Genomic DNA, 15996 nt, shown 5'->3' with positions numbered 1-15996 from the left:
ACTGTGTCGTACCCTTTTTATGACCGTCAGCTGGAACTGACTGGGCCACTAGCATTTTCATTTTCGTGTCTTTCATACGTCTTTGTTCATGTTCTTGTTCTTCTCGGATTCTATTGTGATGATATTGTAACATTTGTAACATCTGTGACGGTGTGTTACCTTGCCAAGTACTCTCGAATTTTAATACTCTACTCTTAACTTGTGGCAGGGAATTCTCAACTAATTTTGTCACAAACAGATGTGGATACGATTCACTACTTGCTTTTATGCCACTATTAATACCAAAACATTTTTCAAATCGGGAATAGAAATCACTAGTGTCTTCATCTTGTTTTTGTTTACAGGCTGAAATTGCACCCCAGTCTTCCTTTTTCGTAGTTAATAAACGTGGTAGTACCTGCACTAATAATCCTGGTAATGCTGTAGTCCTTTCCCCAAGCCCTGAACCTGCAGCTCGGGCCTTTTCTTCGTTTTCTAATACTGTCCAATCTATCTTTTGGTCTCCCACCTCCCATTCCTTTTCTTTGAGTTTCTCGTAAATACCGGCCGGTAATAGGACTTTTAATATTTTCATAATGTCCGGGTAAGTATACTCTCCCATGAGTAACATGTCTTTTATCTCACGGTGGAAACCTGCTGGGTCTTTGTCATGGCTAGGTACTACTTTCTTCATCTCTAATAATTCAATTTTAGTTATGGGCGCGTACACAAACACGCGTTTAAAAATATTGTCCTCACCTCTGATTGGGTGCACTTCGCGTAAGGGATTCTGTCTGTCTATGTGATACGTTTTTCTTTCCTTGGGGGGAACTGAAACATGTTCTGGGCATATGAAGACAATGTACTGGTGTCGATATTCTAGAATTTCTTTAATTAAATCAGTACCTGAACCTCTCCATTTGTTCGTGAGTAATTCTATCAGTATATCAGGCAGGGGACCGGGAGCAAGTTACTGTTCTGCTGGTTGCCTCTCAAGATTTGTGAATGATGAGAAAAGTTATCCTAGCTATACTGTGAGTAGGTACTGTGATTGGGAAGAAGAGAACATGAATGTATGGGAAGTTACACAGGGTGCAATCTTTTTTTTTTGCATACCTTTTTTATTGGTTTTACATGAGTGCTTAACTGATCACACCGTACAATATACAGAGCAATGTATTTCACGTCAATGTCCTTGAGCCGTTCACTCAAGGCATGCAACTCTGTATAGCAAAAGAACACGCTATATTCCAGTCATGAAACAAGCAGTCCAAGCCCCTCAAATTTTGCTATGTTTTCTGGGGCAAACAGGATGCAATTTTGGAGGATAAATGGAAATTCTGGCTAGAAAATAGTGACGAAAGGAAAGACTACTGAAGTTGCCCTGCATAAGCTTTGGGCAGTGATTCATAACCTGTGGTCTGGGGATCCCTAGGGTCAGCGAGGCCTACTCCGGTGGTCGCAGTAGTTTACAAAATTAAAATAGTATTAAAATAATAAACTACATATAAGCAAAGAAGCAAAATTGAACACCGTTTCTATGTTTGACTGTGAATTAAACAAAATATTTCAATATTTGAGCATTTGTTGGGTCATACTTGTTTTTCTGTATTCAGTTTCGAATCATAGAAATTGCTTAGGCAGGGGATCCTGGGCTTCCAATAATGATTCAGTGGGGGTGCCTGGATTCCAGTAATGAATCAGTGGGGGGGCAGCAGAAGTCAAACGATTAAGAACCACTGAGCTAGAGAATTCATGGTGGTTACTTAGAAATGAATTCATTGTTGACAGGTAATGTTTGCTGAGAGTTACTAGACTAATGTCTCCTGAAAGTGTACATGTGAAACTGTTAAACCTTGCTTATGACGGCTACATGGGTGGAATCAAAATTAAAGAAAGATTGTGCTGTAACTTTTGGTGGCCTGCAATAGATAAAGATGTTGAGCACATTGTGAAAGACTGTGCAAAATATGCTATGAGTGATAAAGGTCTCAAGGTGAAAAATGTACATCATGTGTGTCAAATGTTACCTTCACATGCATGGGAGGAAGGTAGCAATGGATCTATTAGGTACAATTTGTGGACAACACACTGCTCTGTATTTGTTGGTCTTATGAATTTGTACTCCATGTGGACTGAGATCCTGTGTGAGAGACATTTCTATGACTGCTGTTAGCAGGTTCTTAGAAAATATCTTTAGTCATGACAGTGTTCCCAAGTGCTGGCTCACACATAATGGAGTGCAATTTTGCCCAGGGAAAATTGGTAATTACTGAAAGGAATGCAGAATAGTCCATAAATAATTTAATTATTTTTATAGCATCCCCAGACTAATGGTGCTATCCTTAAAACTCTGGAAGATGGTATACAGCTGGCATGTCATCGACTACAGTACCATGACTGAATTTGTTGTAAATTGTCTATCCGTACATGTGAGCATAGGTTCTTGTTACTTGTGAAGTGACCATTGTGTTCTCTTTTTAGTCGCATAGAAAATGCCTAAGCTTAGAAGTTTTCATGACTTCTCTCTTGTATGTTCTCCCACTTCAATAGTTTTTACTTTAATTTAATAAATGCTTATGATTTTCCATTTTGGATACCAAACATAGACTTCATTTTACCTCAATGTATCAATGCTTTTTGTTATTTTGCACGTAGGGGACCCTTGTTCCTTTAGAAATTAGAGATTTAAGCCATAGCAGGGCTTGACCTCTGATACCGATAATTTCCAGCCTCTCAAGCAGAATAGCGTGAGAGACCCTATCAAATGTCGATAAAAGATCCAAGAGCATTACCATGCCTGGGGTGTTTAAATCTAGGTTTAATTTGATATAGTCAGAGACCTCGAGGACGGCGGTCTCAGTACTATAACCAGAGTGAAATCCTGATTGTGAGTCATGGACCAGATGGTTAGACTCCAGAAAGTGTGTACTTTGCCTATTCACATTTTTCTCCAAAGGTTTTGCAACCATGGGAATAAGTGAAATGGACCTAAAATTACTGAGAATCTCAGGATTGGCTAAAAGCTTCTTGTGGAGAGGAGTAAAATAACCCGTTTCCAACAAGAGGCAGCAAATTCCAGGTCACGAGAGTCACTGTGTAATCTGTTCAGAGAGGGATTCACCACTGGGGCAGCCATAATGAGGATGCCTGGGGGGAGGGGGGGGGGGGTCAAGGGTCAAGCAGAGAATGCAGCTTGCATTTAACGAGTTCCATCGAGGATTCCTCGAAGGATATTGGGGCAAAACTAGACAGTAGGGGACCAGGAGAGTTAGAGGATGAAACACTTTGAAAAGTGAAATAAGCGTCGGGAATTGATCATAGATTTGAAATTGATGATAGATCACTTGAATTTTGCTATGAAAAGAGTCTGAGAGGCTTGCGCAAAGCTCCATCACCAGAGTGAGAGTATATTGGTAGCCCTAGGTTTAAGGAAGTCACTAACCACCTTAAACAACTCACAAGGTGAGTTATTGTCATCATAAATGGATGTGGCAATAAATGCTTTTTTATGCATCCGAAGTGCCCCATTATACTTCTTAATAGTGGGCTTATAAATACATTTTTCGCCTTTATCATATTTAGTCCTCCATTGCCTTTCTAACTTTTCGCAACGTGATTTCTCTGATTTGAGTGCATCAGACAACCAAGGTATGGAAAGCTTAAGACTCTTAGATGAGTGGGATTTCAAACGCGTAATGATGTTGATGGCTTTCTCGACCCAGTTGTTAAAAAGCACAGTGTCTTGTTCTCTCAAGTCCGATCAGAGGTGGCGGTCTGGAGTGCATCCAAAACAAGATAATCATTGACTTTATTCCAGGGTCTAGACTTCTTAGTCGATCATGGCAGTCACGGGGAGTCTGAGTTACAACTTTAAAATTAATTAAAATGTGGTTAGACCGGACAAGTGTCAAAACTGGTTTTACCTTGACCAGCAAAGGGCTGGCCAGGATAAGATAGAGAGTGTGACCAGCTCTGTGAGTAGGATCTTAAAGAGTTGCTCAAGGTTAAAACCCTCCGAGAAACTCACAAATTACTGTGCAAATTTATTCCTGCAGTCGTCCACATAAAGGTTAAAATCTCCTTTTACCACAACATTAGCATGCTGCGGAGATAGTTGACCCAAAGTGTCAGTCAGGGATTGTAAAGATGTAGCTGTGGCATCTAGGGGATGATAAATAGCCACCTGATACTGCAAAAGTATGGGCTAGGATAATAGTGAAGTATTATCTCTGTCAAAGTGCTTGATAGAGAAGTCTTTGGGTATTGCTAAGGCAATATCGGCGACATAACCATCTTTTAACTAGGTTTCACAATTTAGGACCATATGTGCAAACCTTTTTTGCACTCACAAAGCTGTGGTGTAAAATTGCAAGTGGAAACCCAAAGTTGCTATTTATTAAATTGCAGTGGATTTTGGATTTTCAATGTCCACATTGCAACTCCTTGTGTCCTTCCTACTGCAGCTTTGCAAACTGGGCCAAGTAAAACCCTTTTTGTACTTGTCTCCTAGGGTATCGAGGGTGAGCAATCCCAGGCTTGTCAGGGAGTTAAGAGCTCAGAACTTAGCAGCCAAGCAGTAGAGATAGTAATATAATGTCCTTTCCAGTGCTTACATTTTATGGAAAAAGAAAATACTTTAATCTCACAGCAGAGCTAACTACTACACAATCCAATGGATACGTCAAAAAATGGTATTCCTAAATTTCCATTTACCAGTAAGGCAGTACACTCGCTCCTTCTGGTGGGACTCCCTCCTGAATCGCTCAGTTGGCGTCGCTCGCTTCCTCTAGGACCTCCTCACGAAGGGTGCATACTGGATCTCGCCTCCTGGAAAGTTTCTTCTGCAGGGCCAAGGTGATTTGTTTCCTCTTTCAGCAGGCAGGCTTCGAGACTCTCTAGGCAGACACTCAGCTCCTCCAGCAGAAAGTCTTGACTTCAGGTGATGTCACCTCAACTCTGAGTGGCTGGCTGTCGAGCAGACTCCAGCTCTGATTGCACAGCAGCTCTTTCAGTACTCTGTGGAACACTCCCTTCCTTGGTCACGACAACTTAGATCTGGAACTAAGTGGAGTGGTTTGGATCCCCCTTTTGGACACATTTTGTAGACAGGGATGTAGATCCACTGCCTAAGACGTTAGAACCAGTTTGGGTCTCTTTCAAATGTCATTTCCAGGTTGCTGTTTAGGCACAGCCTTTGTACAAAGTGATGGCTCTCACAGCAGCTAATATACAAAAGCAGTGGGCTGGCTCCAATCAGTAATACACAAAACATGGGCATAATAAATTCTGCAGTCTCTGCACCTGCATATCATTAGCTTTCCAGAGGCTGTTGTCAGGGACACACAAAAGGGAAGACCCCTGGCTAGAAACATCCTCACCTTCAAGAACAGAAGTTATAGTTCACAATTCATCGTACCATCTACCAAATGGCATTGCTCAGAAAGAACTACTCCGCAACCCCTTGCTAACAAGGACTTCGTGAAGGGTAACCATGTGTCCATCCTACTCACCTCTGTCTATGGATCTCCACCGTTCAGCCACTGGGATGCAAGCAATACATTTTTAATTCTCAGGGGGACGATGGGGTCCTGGCTTCTGTCTCCAAGAGCTGTGTGTGTCTCAATCGCTTGTCCTCCCCTCTCTGATCTCTCTGTTTCCTGCTTTTCTCAATGTACCAAAGAAGTGGTTTGGAGGTAGCCCTTTGTTAATATCACACAGTTTCAGGATAGGATAGTGTTAGTGCTACAGCTAGTCATAATCTTTACCTCTCTTTTCAGAACGGAGAGTTGAAACTGGCAGATTTTGGCCTGGCACGAGCTTTTGGAATACCGGTGCGGTGTTACTCAGCAGAGGTAAGTGTACTTTTGGCAAAAACCATTTCTCACTATATTCCTGAACTTGTAGAACTGCCAAATGAATTAGAGCAAGAATAAAGACCTACATTAGGGATTGTACTCTCAGTATTTTACTGGAACTGCAGCATGACCACAGATTAGACAGAGATAAGATGTAATTGGGTATTGACTCATGGAATTTCTTATTGATACTGCCAGCAAAAAAACTTATGTCCACATCAATTGAGAATTCTAGTGGAGTACTATGATTGTTTTTTTGAGAATGACTTTAGTGCCTTATACTATGAAAGCTCCACAGCACAACGGTGTCCATTATCACCATTGTTGTGTGACCTTGTGTGGGCGTGGGGAAGGATTGAGGTCGAGACTATATCTTGTTAAAAAAGGTTTTATTTTGAAAAATGTGTCTCCTTCTAAATGAAGCCAGAGTTGTGCCTCGGTATAATGCTTCTTATCCGTGGTCTTCTTCACTTCCGCCTTCTCTCTTCTCCCCCTGGTTTGGTCTTCATCCTTTTAATCGCGCCGCTCCGGGGCATAGGAAGAAGGAGGGGAAAGAGTATCAATATCCAGTAATGCTGATTGTGGGGGAAAGGGAGTGAGGGACCACCCGTTTGTGCTCAGTGCTATTTCACATGGTGAAAGTGCTCTGGTAGTAGGGAATAACAGAGCGGGAGGAGGGAGGGTGAGAGAAATATACTCCTCTACTCGCTGGTCTTTCCCCGTGTCCCTACCCACCCAGCAACCCTATTCCGTACCTTCGAGAGCCACGCTTCTCCTGAAGTGTGGCTGGGCGCAGCGTGGTAATGTTGGCCTCCTGGCTTCTTCGAGTCGTTCACCCCCTCAGTGTCTCGTCGCAGCGGTACTGGTGCAGCTGTTGTGGTTCCCGGGCTTCTCGTTTCTTTGTCTGTCTCCCTCGTGTCCTAACCGACTCCGGAAGTCTCTCTTCCCTCTGCTCGGATTTCCCTCTGTCTTACTGGACCTGGAGAGCTGACGTCCAGAACGTAGTTCACGTCCCAGTTAAAGGGACCGGTCTCCATTTCGGGCTTGTCGGCTTCCTGCTTGATAAATGGACTTGGGTCCCAGTCGTCCTGTCAGGAAAGAAGAAGGGGAGGGGTAACAGGGGGCATAGTCCACCAGTCTTCTCCAGTGCCCTTTGTCCTTAGTTCCGGGAGCACACCATGACACCTTCTATCAGATGACGTAATCAGATGACGTAATCAGATGACGTAATCAGGTTAAAGGGAGATAATAGGCGATTTGGGAAATTAACATCTTACTATGTGGAGATGCTATGTTATTAACACTGTCAATACCAGGATTCTTTAATCGTCATGTTTTATCACTTATTTATAATTTTAGAAAGCTTTTTAGATACAGATATCTTGGAGCAATTAAGTATCTCCCCTTTAACCAGACATACATTCAGAAGCCATTTTGATCAATATAACTTTGTATGTAATTATAAATATTTGGGGAGTCATTTTCTTTTTTATCTACCACAAAACTGAGTACTAAATTTGAAACCCTTGACAGTAAAGACAAAGAAAATTCGTCAAAATGTGAAAGACTAAACGTAGGTTTTTGTGAAAGCATAAACTCTGTTAATGGGAGTTTCTAACACACTGTTAAAGCATTTTTAGAAATTCAGCATAGTGCAGAATTACTAAGTATGTTCCGTTTGAGAGATTGTTTACCTCTTTCAACTGAGGTAAATCCAGTAAAACAACAATATCTCTTACGTGATTACATATTACTAGTCACAAAGGTAGATAGTTAACTGTGTGTATAGAACATCAGCAAATATATATTCTCCATGAAGTCCTAACTTCAGTCATTCTACCTTTGTCTTAAATACCACAATATATCTATATTGAAAGTGTTTTTTATTATTATTTGTTATATAAATATTCAGTAAATCAATATCATTGGCATGTCCTTCAACTTCTGCAGTAACAAATTAGTTATATCTCTAGGTGAGTATGAATAATGCATCTTATCTTACTTATGGAGGTGGTACCACATTTGTTTACAACAGTGCATAAAGCAACAATAATTTCAAGCATTTGTTCAATTTACAATTTCTCCAGATAAGTGTTTATCATTTCCTTACTTTATCCCCATTTCCCCTCCTAGTAGTTACATTATATTTGGTGTACATTCACAACGAGCCTGTGTACTTCGCCAGACGAAACACGTGATGGCTGGGCAACTGTTCTGGATTAAAAAGAAGAGAAAATACTTCTCATGACTATTCATCTTAATTGCACTGTACACATGTAATACTGTGTTTCCAGTTTTGCGACTAGATTGTATACAGGGAATTTATCTGTAGATACTGCCCACGTGTGCATAGGCTCGTTATTTTGCATGACTCTAGGTCAATCATTTAGGGGGTTCAGGGTTAACGTGAATTGAAGTTACACACTGTGCATACTCGTTGTTGGCGCCACCATCTACCACATATGTTCAAACCCTGTCTCTTGCATCTTGGTGTATATTCATACCTAATGAAGGCCACCTATTCTGCATTTTTATTTTTTGTTGGGATAGTCCCTGAGCAATCCCCAAATATCATGTGGTCTAGCCACTTCAGGTTGCAAGGAGGCATGGTTTTCTACGTGTGAATTACGTGGGGATAGATTTTTAAACCACCATTTGACCATGGGATGGGATGTGTGCTGCCACAGAAGAGCTACTCTGTATTTAGCCAATATAACATTATTGCAATTAGTTGGCTTTTTTTTTTAAGCATTTGTAGAGCGCAACTGTCACCAAACTGGTATCCTGACACTGAGCTTACATATGGGTACTGTACTGCTGAACACGAAAACATGCACATGAGCAGGATCTGGTAACTTAGAGAAAAGCCAGGTCTTAAGAGCTTCCCTAAACTGCAACAGTTCAGTTGAAGACCTAAGTAAGGTTGGTAACTAATTTCACTGCTGGGCTGCTTTTAACTGTAAAGGCTCAACCACCTTTTCTTGACTTCCAAAATGTGTTTATCCAAACAAAATTTGCGGAGCTAGAACGAAAATATCTCCCAGGAGTATATCCTTTCAGTCTGCGTTGTAAAGGCACAGAGCCTTTGCCCTGTAGTGCTTTAAACACAATGCACATGGCTTTAATAATGATCCTCTGCTTCAAAGGAAGTTAGTGGAACACCTTTAAGGCATTGGATGTAGAATATCTACAAGATCAGTCAATCAATGACTTCATTTCAGTCAACAGACCATAAAAGTGCAATGTGCATATATACAGATTAATAAAGTTTCAATATACAAAATACTTCGGTTTCATTGAAAAAACAATATCTAATTGATACATATAAATTAATACTAAAATACAACCATCTAAACCATACCAATTAAAATTTATCAATTTATCATTTGATATTTTTTTAAGAATGTGTTTATTTTTTCCAGTTTCACATTTGTTGAATACATAGAAAGTGTTATTTTGTATAACATTCACAAACATGCAACAAACTTTATAGCCATTCCACCCTTACCCAGTGCAGTTTCTAGTACTACATTCCCATCTTTTAAAGGCCCCCAGTATTACAGGTCGTATGCTGCATACGGTCAGTACAGGAGGTTCCTTCATTCTTAGACTCGAGACCTTTCATAGGCTAGGCACATCCCTCCTAATCAGATACTGAATTCCCTGAATCCTGCCCTCTCAGTACTGCTTCAAACTCCTCTATGGACTCTCCATGTCAAAAAATCCTAATCTGCATGTTCCTCTACCCTACAGCCAGATAGCCTGACCTCTTCTGCCACAGTAGGTTGGGTCCCCCAGTGCCCATTCAAGTCATAGCTACTCGTCTTTTCGGTAGTTATAGCTCCAGTTGTATGAATCGCCATTGCATTTTCCTTCCCTTGCGTTAAGTATACCCACTAGACAAGCAATAGGTTCTGGCCTTAATGTCACTTCCCCCACTCTCTGTAGTGTCTCTACCACCCAGCCCCAGTAAATGTTTACTACGGGTCATTCCCAAGCCAGGTGTAGAAATGTTGCTGGAGCTGTTTAGCATTGTGGACATGTATTCGATTTTGTGGGGTCTATACGGTGTAGCAGCACCAGGGTGACATACGTGTGGTGTAGAAAATTGAAGTGGGCTAGTTTTAATTGTGCGTTACGTGAGTACTTTTTTCCTAGTTTGCAGGCCTCCTTCCACCCTGTATCCATAATTTGGTGCCCCCAGGTCTTCCTCCCAGGCTATTCTCGCTCTTGGTCTTGGAGTGTTCATAATCCTAGCGTTGTACAAGTGGGCTATCGAGTGTCTCACCCTCCCCCAAAACTCCAGTAGCGTCCCGAACGGGGCTGAGGGTTCTGGGGCAGCCGGGCACTTGGGCCAGATGTCCCAGACTATATTAACAAAGCTTGCGTAGAGAAGAAATTGACCCTGTCCTACCTCAAAACGCTCCTGCGCTGCATCTAAGGAAATCAGCGTATCGTTAGGGGAAAGGTCTGCTAACGTCAGGCATCACCCAATTTTTTAGCCAGTTACACCCACGTCCGATGCCAGGTGAAGAAACAATGGGAGGTCCCAAAACATGACCTCTGGCTAAGAGGGCGCGTCTCAGAGCCACCCGCACCGCTCTTTCCCAGAGTGCCGCTGTATGTTTAATCAAGTAAGGTCCCTCTCCCTGATCCCTCCCCCTTGTAATAACTGGGGCAATGTTTTTCCCTTGCATCATCCGTCAGGAGTTCTTTCTCCCAATTGTTCTCAGTCAGCCAGTGGCCGCATGTTGGAGCTGGGATGCTATGTAATAGAGTTTCATATTGGGAAGCACCAACTCTCCCTTTTTCTGTGGCAATTGCAGTACCTCTCTGCTCACTTTGTTTCTGCCGTCCGCCCATACCAATTTTATTAGCAGGGAATGAAGTTTTTTTAAAACTGACTGTGGGAGCGTGTCCAGTGAATGCTGAAGGGCATAAAAGCATCGTGGCAGAAACACCATTTTCGCTACCGCTACCCGCCCCATAAGGGACAAAGTGAGTGCTTTCCAGAAGGTGACCGACTGGGTCAATACCTCTGTCACTCAGTCTATATTGCATTGCTTCTGTGTCTGAGCGGTATGTGTGAACATGATGCCCAGATATCTAAACTGGCCCGTTTCCCAATGTAATGGCATTGGGGGAAGCTCGAAGGAGTCCCGATTGGCGCAGGGCGCCAAGCAGAAACATCAAGCACTTGGCCATGTTTATACGTAGACCGAAGATGTCCCTGAAGGTTTTAAAGTGCTCCAACAAGTGTGGTAGCGAAACTGCCTGCGCCTTCAGGTATAACAAAGTGTTGCCAGTGTATAGAGAAGTCAGATGCTCTTTTCCTCCAATTCGTATCCTGTAGCAACCCATTTCCTTCCTAACTCTGATGGCCAGTGGTTCCAGTGCCAGCGCAAACAGCAGGGGGACAATGGGCACCCCTGTCTGGTGCCTCTATGCACCCCAAAGGGTGCAGAGATTAATCTCCCCAGCCTGATCCTGGCAGAAGGTTCGGTATAAAGTAGCTTTACCCATGTCCGGAATCGGGGTCCAAATCCCATTCTCGCCAGAACTGCCTCAAATGCCTTAGTTATGTCTATAGATACCAAGGTCAGATCTTGATCACTGTCCTCCACTTCATGAATGACATACATGAACCTCCTGATGTTCATTGTGGTGTTTCTACCAGGTATGAACCCGCATTGGTCTGGGTTGACCAGTCCGCCCATCTCCTGACCTATCCTTTGGGCCAAGGTCCTGCACAAAATTTTCATGTCTAGGTTTATCATTGTGAATGTTTGGTAGGAGGCCGGGTCAGATGGTTCCGCCCCCGGCTTTGGAACATTGTTATAATACACCTTGAATACCAAGGAGAGGGGGCTCCTAAATCCAAAGGGATGGAGCACCCAAAACTGTTAAGTTAAAAAACACAAGGTTCCCTTTGGATGGGATATAAATGAGTCCACTCACACTACTAGCAAACCACTCTTTCACACGTGCTCTAAGGCTAAGAATTAAGGCACTTATAAACTCATTATTAGTTTAACTAAAGTTATGTTGCACAATTTTATTCATAAAAAAGACAAATGCATATTATACATCAATGATTATAATCAATTATTAAAAACAGTTAAAAAAGGAGAATCTACAGAGACAATAAACTATGTCTTTCATGTGCTAATTAGGCCGAACATGTAGGCAGCATAGAACATGGATACAATTTTCCTGTCTTTAGTTTGATGCTGACTCTTGCCCAATTTGAGCACCCCTCTATTAATAAGCGCCGACGCGTTTCGGTGGTACATTCAAAATAAAACCACCTTCTTCAGGACATGAACATTCTTTCTCCTTCAAAGTTAAAAACTCATAAACACAGATATGTAGTATCAGACCTATATGGAAACATAACAATGGACATGTCACTGCATGAAAATCAATCAGACTTAAGAAAAATATATATACACATATATAAAATACACCTCAAGTGTGCACCCAAATTAAAAAACTGTATCCACTTTAAGACTGTATTAGTTATACATGACTAGATGTTTTATAAACACATTCTAATCAATCATTGTTATGCAATAATATTTGTTCGATATCTACATAAATTTCCTATGTTACACTATAACATTTATGTTATGACATTTATAAGTGCATCAATCCTCCGCGGTCACTAATATACAAGGCAATGCAAACACCCATCCATTTGTATTCCACCTTAATTCCTTAAGGTCCCTTGTAAACCACACTCACCGGTGCCCACTGCACTCAGTTTTGGTGTTTCAGGTTGCTCAGTCTACTGCTTAAGTTTTCAATGGTAATCCTCATCACCTCTACAAAGGTAAATAAAAGGCATATAATGCTCATTTTATGTCCTCTTTGTGTTTAATTAGGTTCAGACAATTTTTTATTAAATATAAGTATATATACCTTTTTATTGGGACTCCAAGCATTAGATGTTTCTTTATATCGATTTCAGGGTTTCACAACAGTTCCATATTCCTTGCCCCTACAAAATAATAATCAAAGTTCTACTAGCAATTTATTTACTTTCCCCAACAATTTTGTCTGGGGCCTTACTCGTATTTGTATTCCAAACATATGAAATAAAGCCACCTCACCTCAAGATGAATCACGCTGAATTCTTATCCTGATCGCGGAATTCACTATGTAACACCACCACAGTCTCTCTTTTTCAGAAAAATGTTTTTGTTGTCCTTTGGGGTTGAGATAAGCCCGAGATTCTTAAATCATCGGGTAGCTTTTTCGTGGCTATATACAGAAAAATATATAAAATTACCTTCTATTGCCTACTGTTTTGTAAGATTTATCTGCCACTATTTTTAACTACACATGTCGATTCTAACTTTATCCAGTCATCCACAAATCTATTTTCTTTCTATACTGTGTATAAGGTTTAATAATCCTCTTTACACGCACATCGTTTTTCTAAAAAACCACTTCACCGATATCCTTTTCAATCTTGCCCCCAGCTTGAATACTCTATGGGCTCCTCATTCGGCTGTGGTCGTATGACCCATCTCCCTCCATTTAAGGGTTATAAACAAATCTCCTCGGGCGTTCTTAAATCTATTTAGCTATATTAATCCCCCGAATTGGCAGTTACACTCTTACATGTACGGGCATTATTTCTCTATATTTAGCCTCCTTTATTACCATAACATTTCTTTAAGGGTACTTGCCGACTATTACCTATTCCCAATCCCTACTCAATCGATGCAAAACTATGCTGTATTCTTCGATCATCTACCTCCCGCTCCTCACCTTTTTAGGTCTCGCCTGCGAACGCAGCGCGAAGCGCTGCTGTCGCAAGCGAGATCTATTGTTGCTGACTTGCCTCGGAAGTGGGACAGGAGATGTGCACGCGCAGGCTTTTGGCGGATTTGAGTTGGTGTACGCGCCTACAGCCACGCGGCGTGCACATCTCCTGTCCCGCTTCCCTCGCAAGCCAGCATGCAGTTTCACTTTCGTCAACACGCACGTCCTAGGCAGCCTCATGCTATTTAATATATTTTTTTAAATGCGCACGCGCGCTCCAAGCACTTACCGGCTCTTGTTGGGACTCTGCGCTGCTCCTCTGCTTTTCCTGCCGGTCACTGCAGCAACACGCGGGGCTCCGTTTTGCTCACAGGAGCCCCGCCTGAAATCCTGCTTTGTCCACACCATGCACCATTCACGAAGGCGGGGTGGGCTCCCGCCGGACTTCCTGTACTGTTTGGCGGCCCCCTCCCTGGGCCGCACGAGCCGCGCAGCACTCATTAAAAGTCCGGCGGTGTTGAAGTCCTCACACGCCGCTACTGGGCACGAGCTGCAGAACACGCAAAAGTTACATGTACCGCGCATGCGCGGGCAGCCCTCGCAGGTCTTCTCCCCGGCCCGGATGTGGAGCTGCTTTCTCTTTTGCTTGTTGTTTTTGGAGGTGGGGAGTAGACCCAGCAGCACCTGTCGGATCCTTTTGGGAATCATCCAGCCCGTCGCCCTTTGTAAGTGTGTAACTATCAAGTCCTAATAAGAGCACAGCCGTAAACACGACCAGACCATACAAAAGGAAATCCACCTCTTGTGTTTTACATCTCGGACATTTGTAGCTACAAGTAGGGCAAATTGTGTTTAGCGTGATCGGGATGAGGTATACTTGTTTGTCTTGTCACAGCGAGATTGGCTACAGCGGCCACCTCTGCCTATATTTTACTGGGATATTTTCCATCCACGGAGCGTTTTCGGTTTCGTATGCTGGGTCTGTTTTGTTGCTTATATTCTTTACTTCGTGATCCTATTTGTATTTCAACATCCTGTGAAATGTTACATGTGTTTAGAGATATATACCCTCTCGTGCATGTTCAATATTGTGAAGAATGTCGTGTATTCACTGTTAAGATTGGTGGAATGAGATTGCACAATCGAGAAGCCAGGGGGTTTGGGCGGAGTGTAATGAGTGCTGGCCTCAGTCTGGGGAGATGTGTCTGACTGTGTTTACTGGAAGCACTCGGGGCTACTACAGCTTGCAGTCCTCTCATGCATGCTCCGTGGAAGAGCAGGGACGGTGGCCTCTTGCCCAGACCATGGCTGGTTCCCCGGACCTCGCCATTTGTTCCGGAAAATCCCTCGTCATTGTGTGCAGTGCCGGTCTTCCTGTTTCAGGCTAACTACAGAGGCGCCATGTTGTGCTTTTGTTTTACTAAAATCTTTCATTTAGCTGAAGCTTCATTGCGTCCTCCCCTCTCCCCCTCCATTCCTTCTTCCTCTTCTCTCTCCCCCTTCCTTACGTCACCCCCTCCATTCCTTCTTTGTCCTCTCTGCTGTCCCCCCTTCCATTCCTTGCCAGCTAACCTTCACACCTCTGCTCCTTCACTCCCACCGCCTTCATCCTTTGGGTCTCCGCATGTGCACTTTAAGGCGGGTACAATGTGTCTCAAACTAACTATGCAACGCGCAAGGAGTTAATATTCTTAAAATGATTCCTATGCCCCAAAAATCCAATACCCTGTGAGTGGACTGTTCACCCCTTCCATAAATTCACTCCCTCCCCCCATCCTAACATCTGGTATGCTAATAAGGCCTGCCCCTCGGTGGCATGGCTCAGACTGTCCAGTCTGGACAGAGCCTCCATTCAGTGCCCACTGCTCAGGCCAGCTGCCCCAGAGCACTTCTACTGGGCACATCTGCAAATAAAACAGAAACCATTTCTAGACGCGCTCTCTCCTGGGAGCAGCCTTTTCAGCTCGTCCATTAATTGCAGAATAACACTGGGTTTTAATAAAATGTAAAAGTAATTCCAGCATGTGCGTTAACGACGAGCACCGTAGTACATAATGCCACCAGATTATTTTTTTAAAGATTTAGCTCCTGAGATATTGGGTGTTCACAGATTCATGTTCCACTGTATTGAAGTGTAAAAGGAGGGCGTACAGGCTCCTGTGATGTTGGGTGTTCACAGATTCATGTTACCACTTTATCTAGCTGTATTGGCATAATGAATAACAATGCCTTTTATTTATATTTTAAAAACAAAAACCATTGTCATTTACAATGTCGATAACTCAAAATATTGTCATTGCGAGACCTATTGCATTGCAAATGCTGGTTCTTTAGTCCAACGAGGTATGCGTCCCTTTGGCAGCCTCCTCAACAGTGGTTCTCGCGCCTG

General features: G+C 42.7%; 1 protein-coding gene across 3 annotated transcripts in view; it reads left to right on the top strand.

The window, feature by feature from the left end:
• The window catches only part of CDK5 (cyclin dependent kinase 5), a 402067-nt gene that overhangs the window by 89466 nt on the left and 296605 nt on the right, over positions 1–15996 (top strand). For all 3 annotated transcript variants that reach the window (XR_014969497.1, XM_085628234.1, XM_085628235.1), the window contains exon 7: positions 5760–5834. Coding sequence is in view for 2 of the 3 variants with exons in the window: in XM_085628234.1 (XP_085484360.1) it covers positions 5760–5834 (75 nt within the window). In the remaining variant the exon portion in view is untranslated. The remainder of the gene's footprint in view (positions 1–5759; positions 5835–15996) is intronic.

Source organism: Triturus cristatus, chromosome 10 (genome assembly GCF_964204655.1).
Source record: "Triturus cristatus chromosome 10, aTriCri1.1, whole genome shotgun sequence".
Taxonomy (NCBI): domain Eukaryota; kingdom Metazoa; phylum Chordata; class Amphibia; order Caudata; family Salamandridae; genus Triturus; species Triturus cristatus.
The sequence above is the reverse complement of the archived record's forward strand: the minus strand, read 5'-3'. Positions and strand labels throughout refer to the sequence as shown.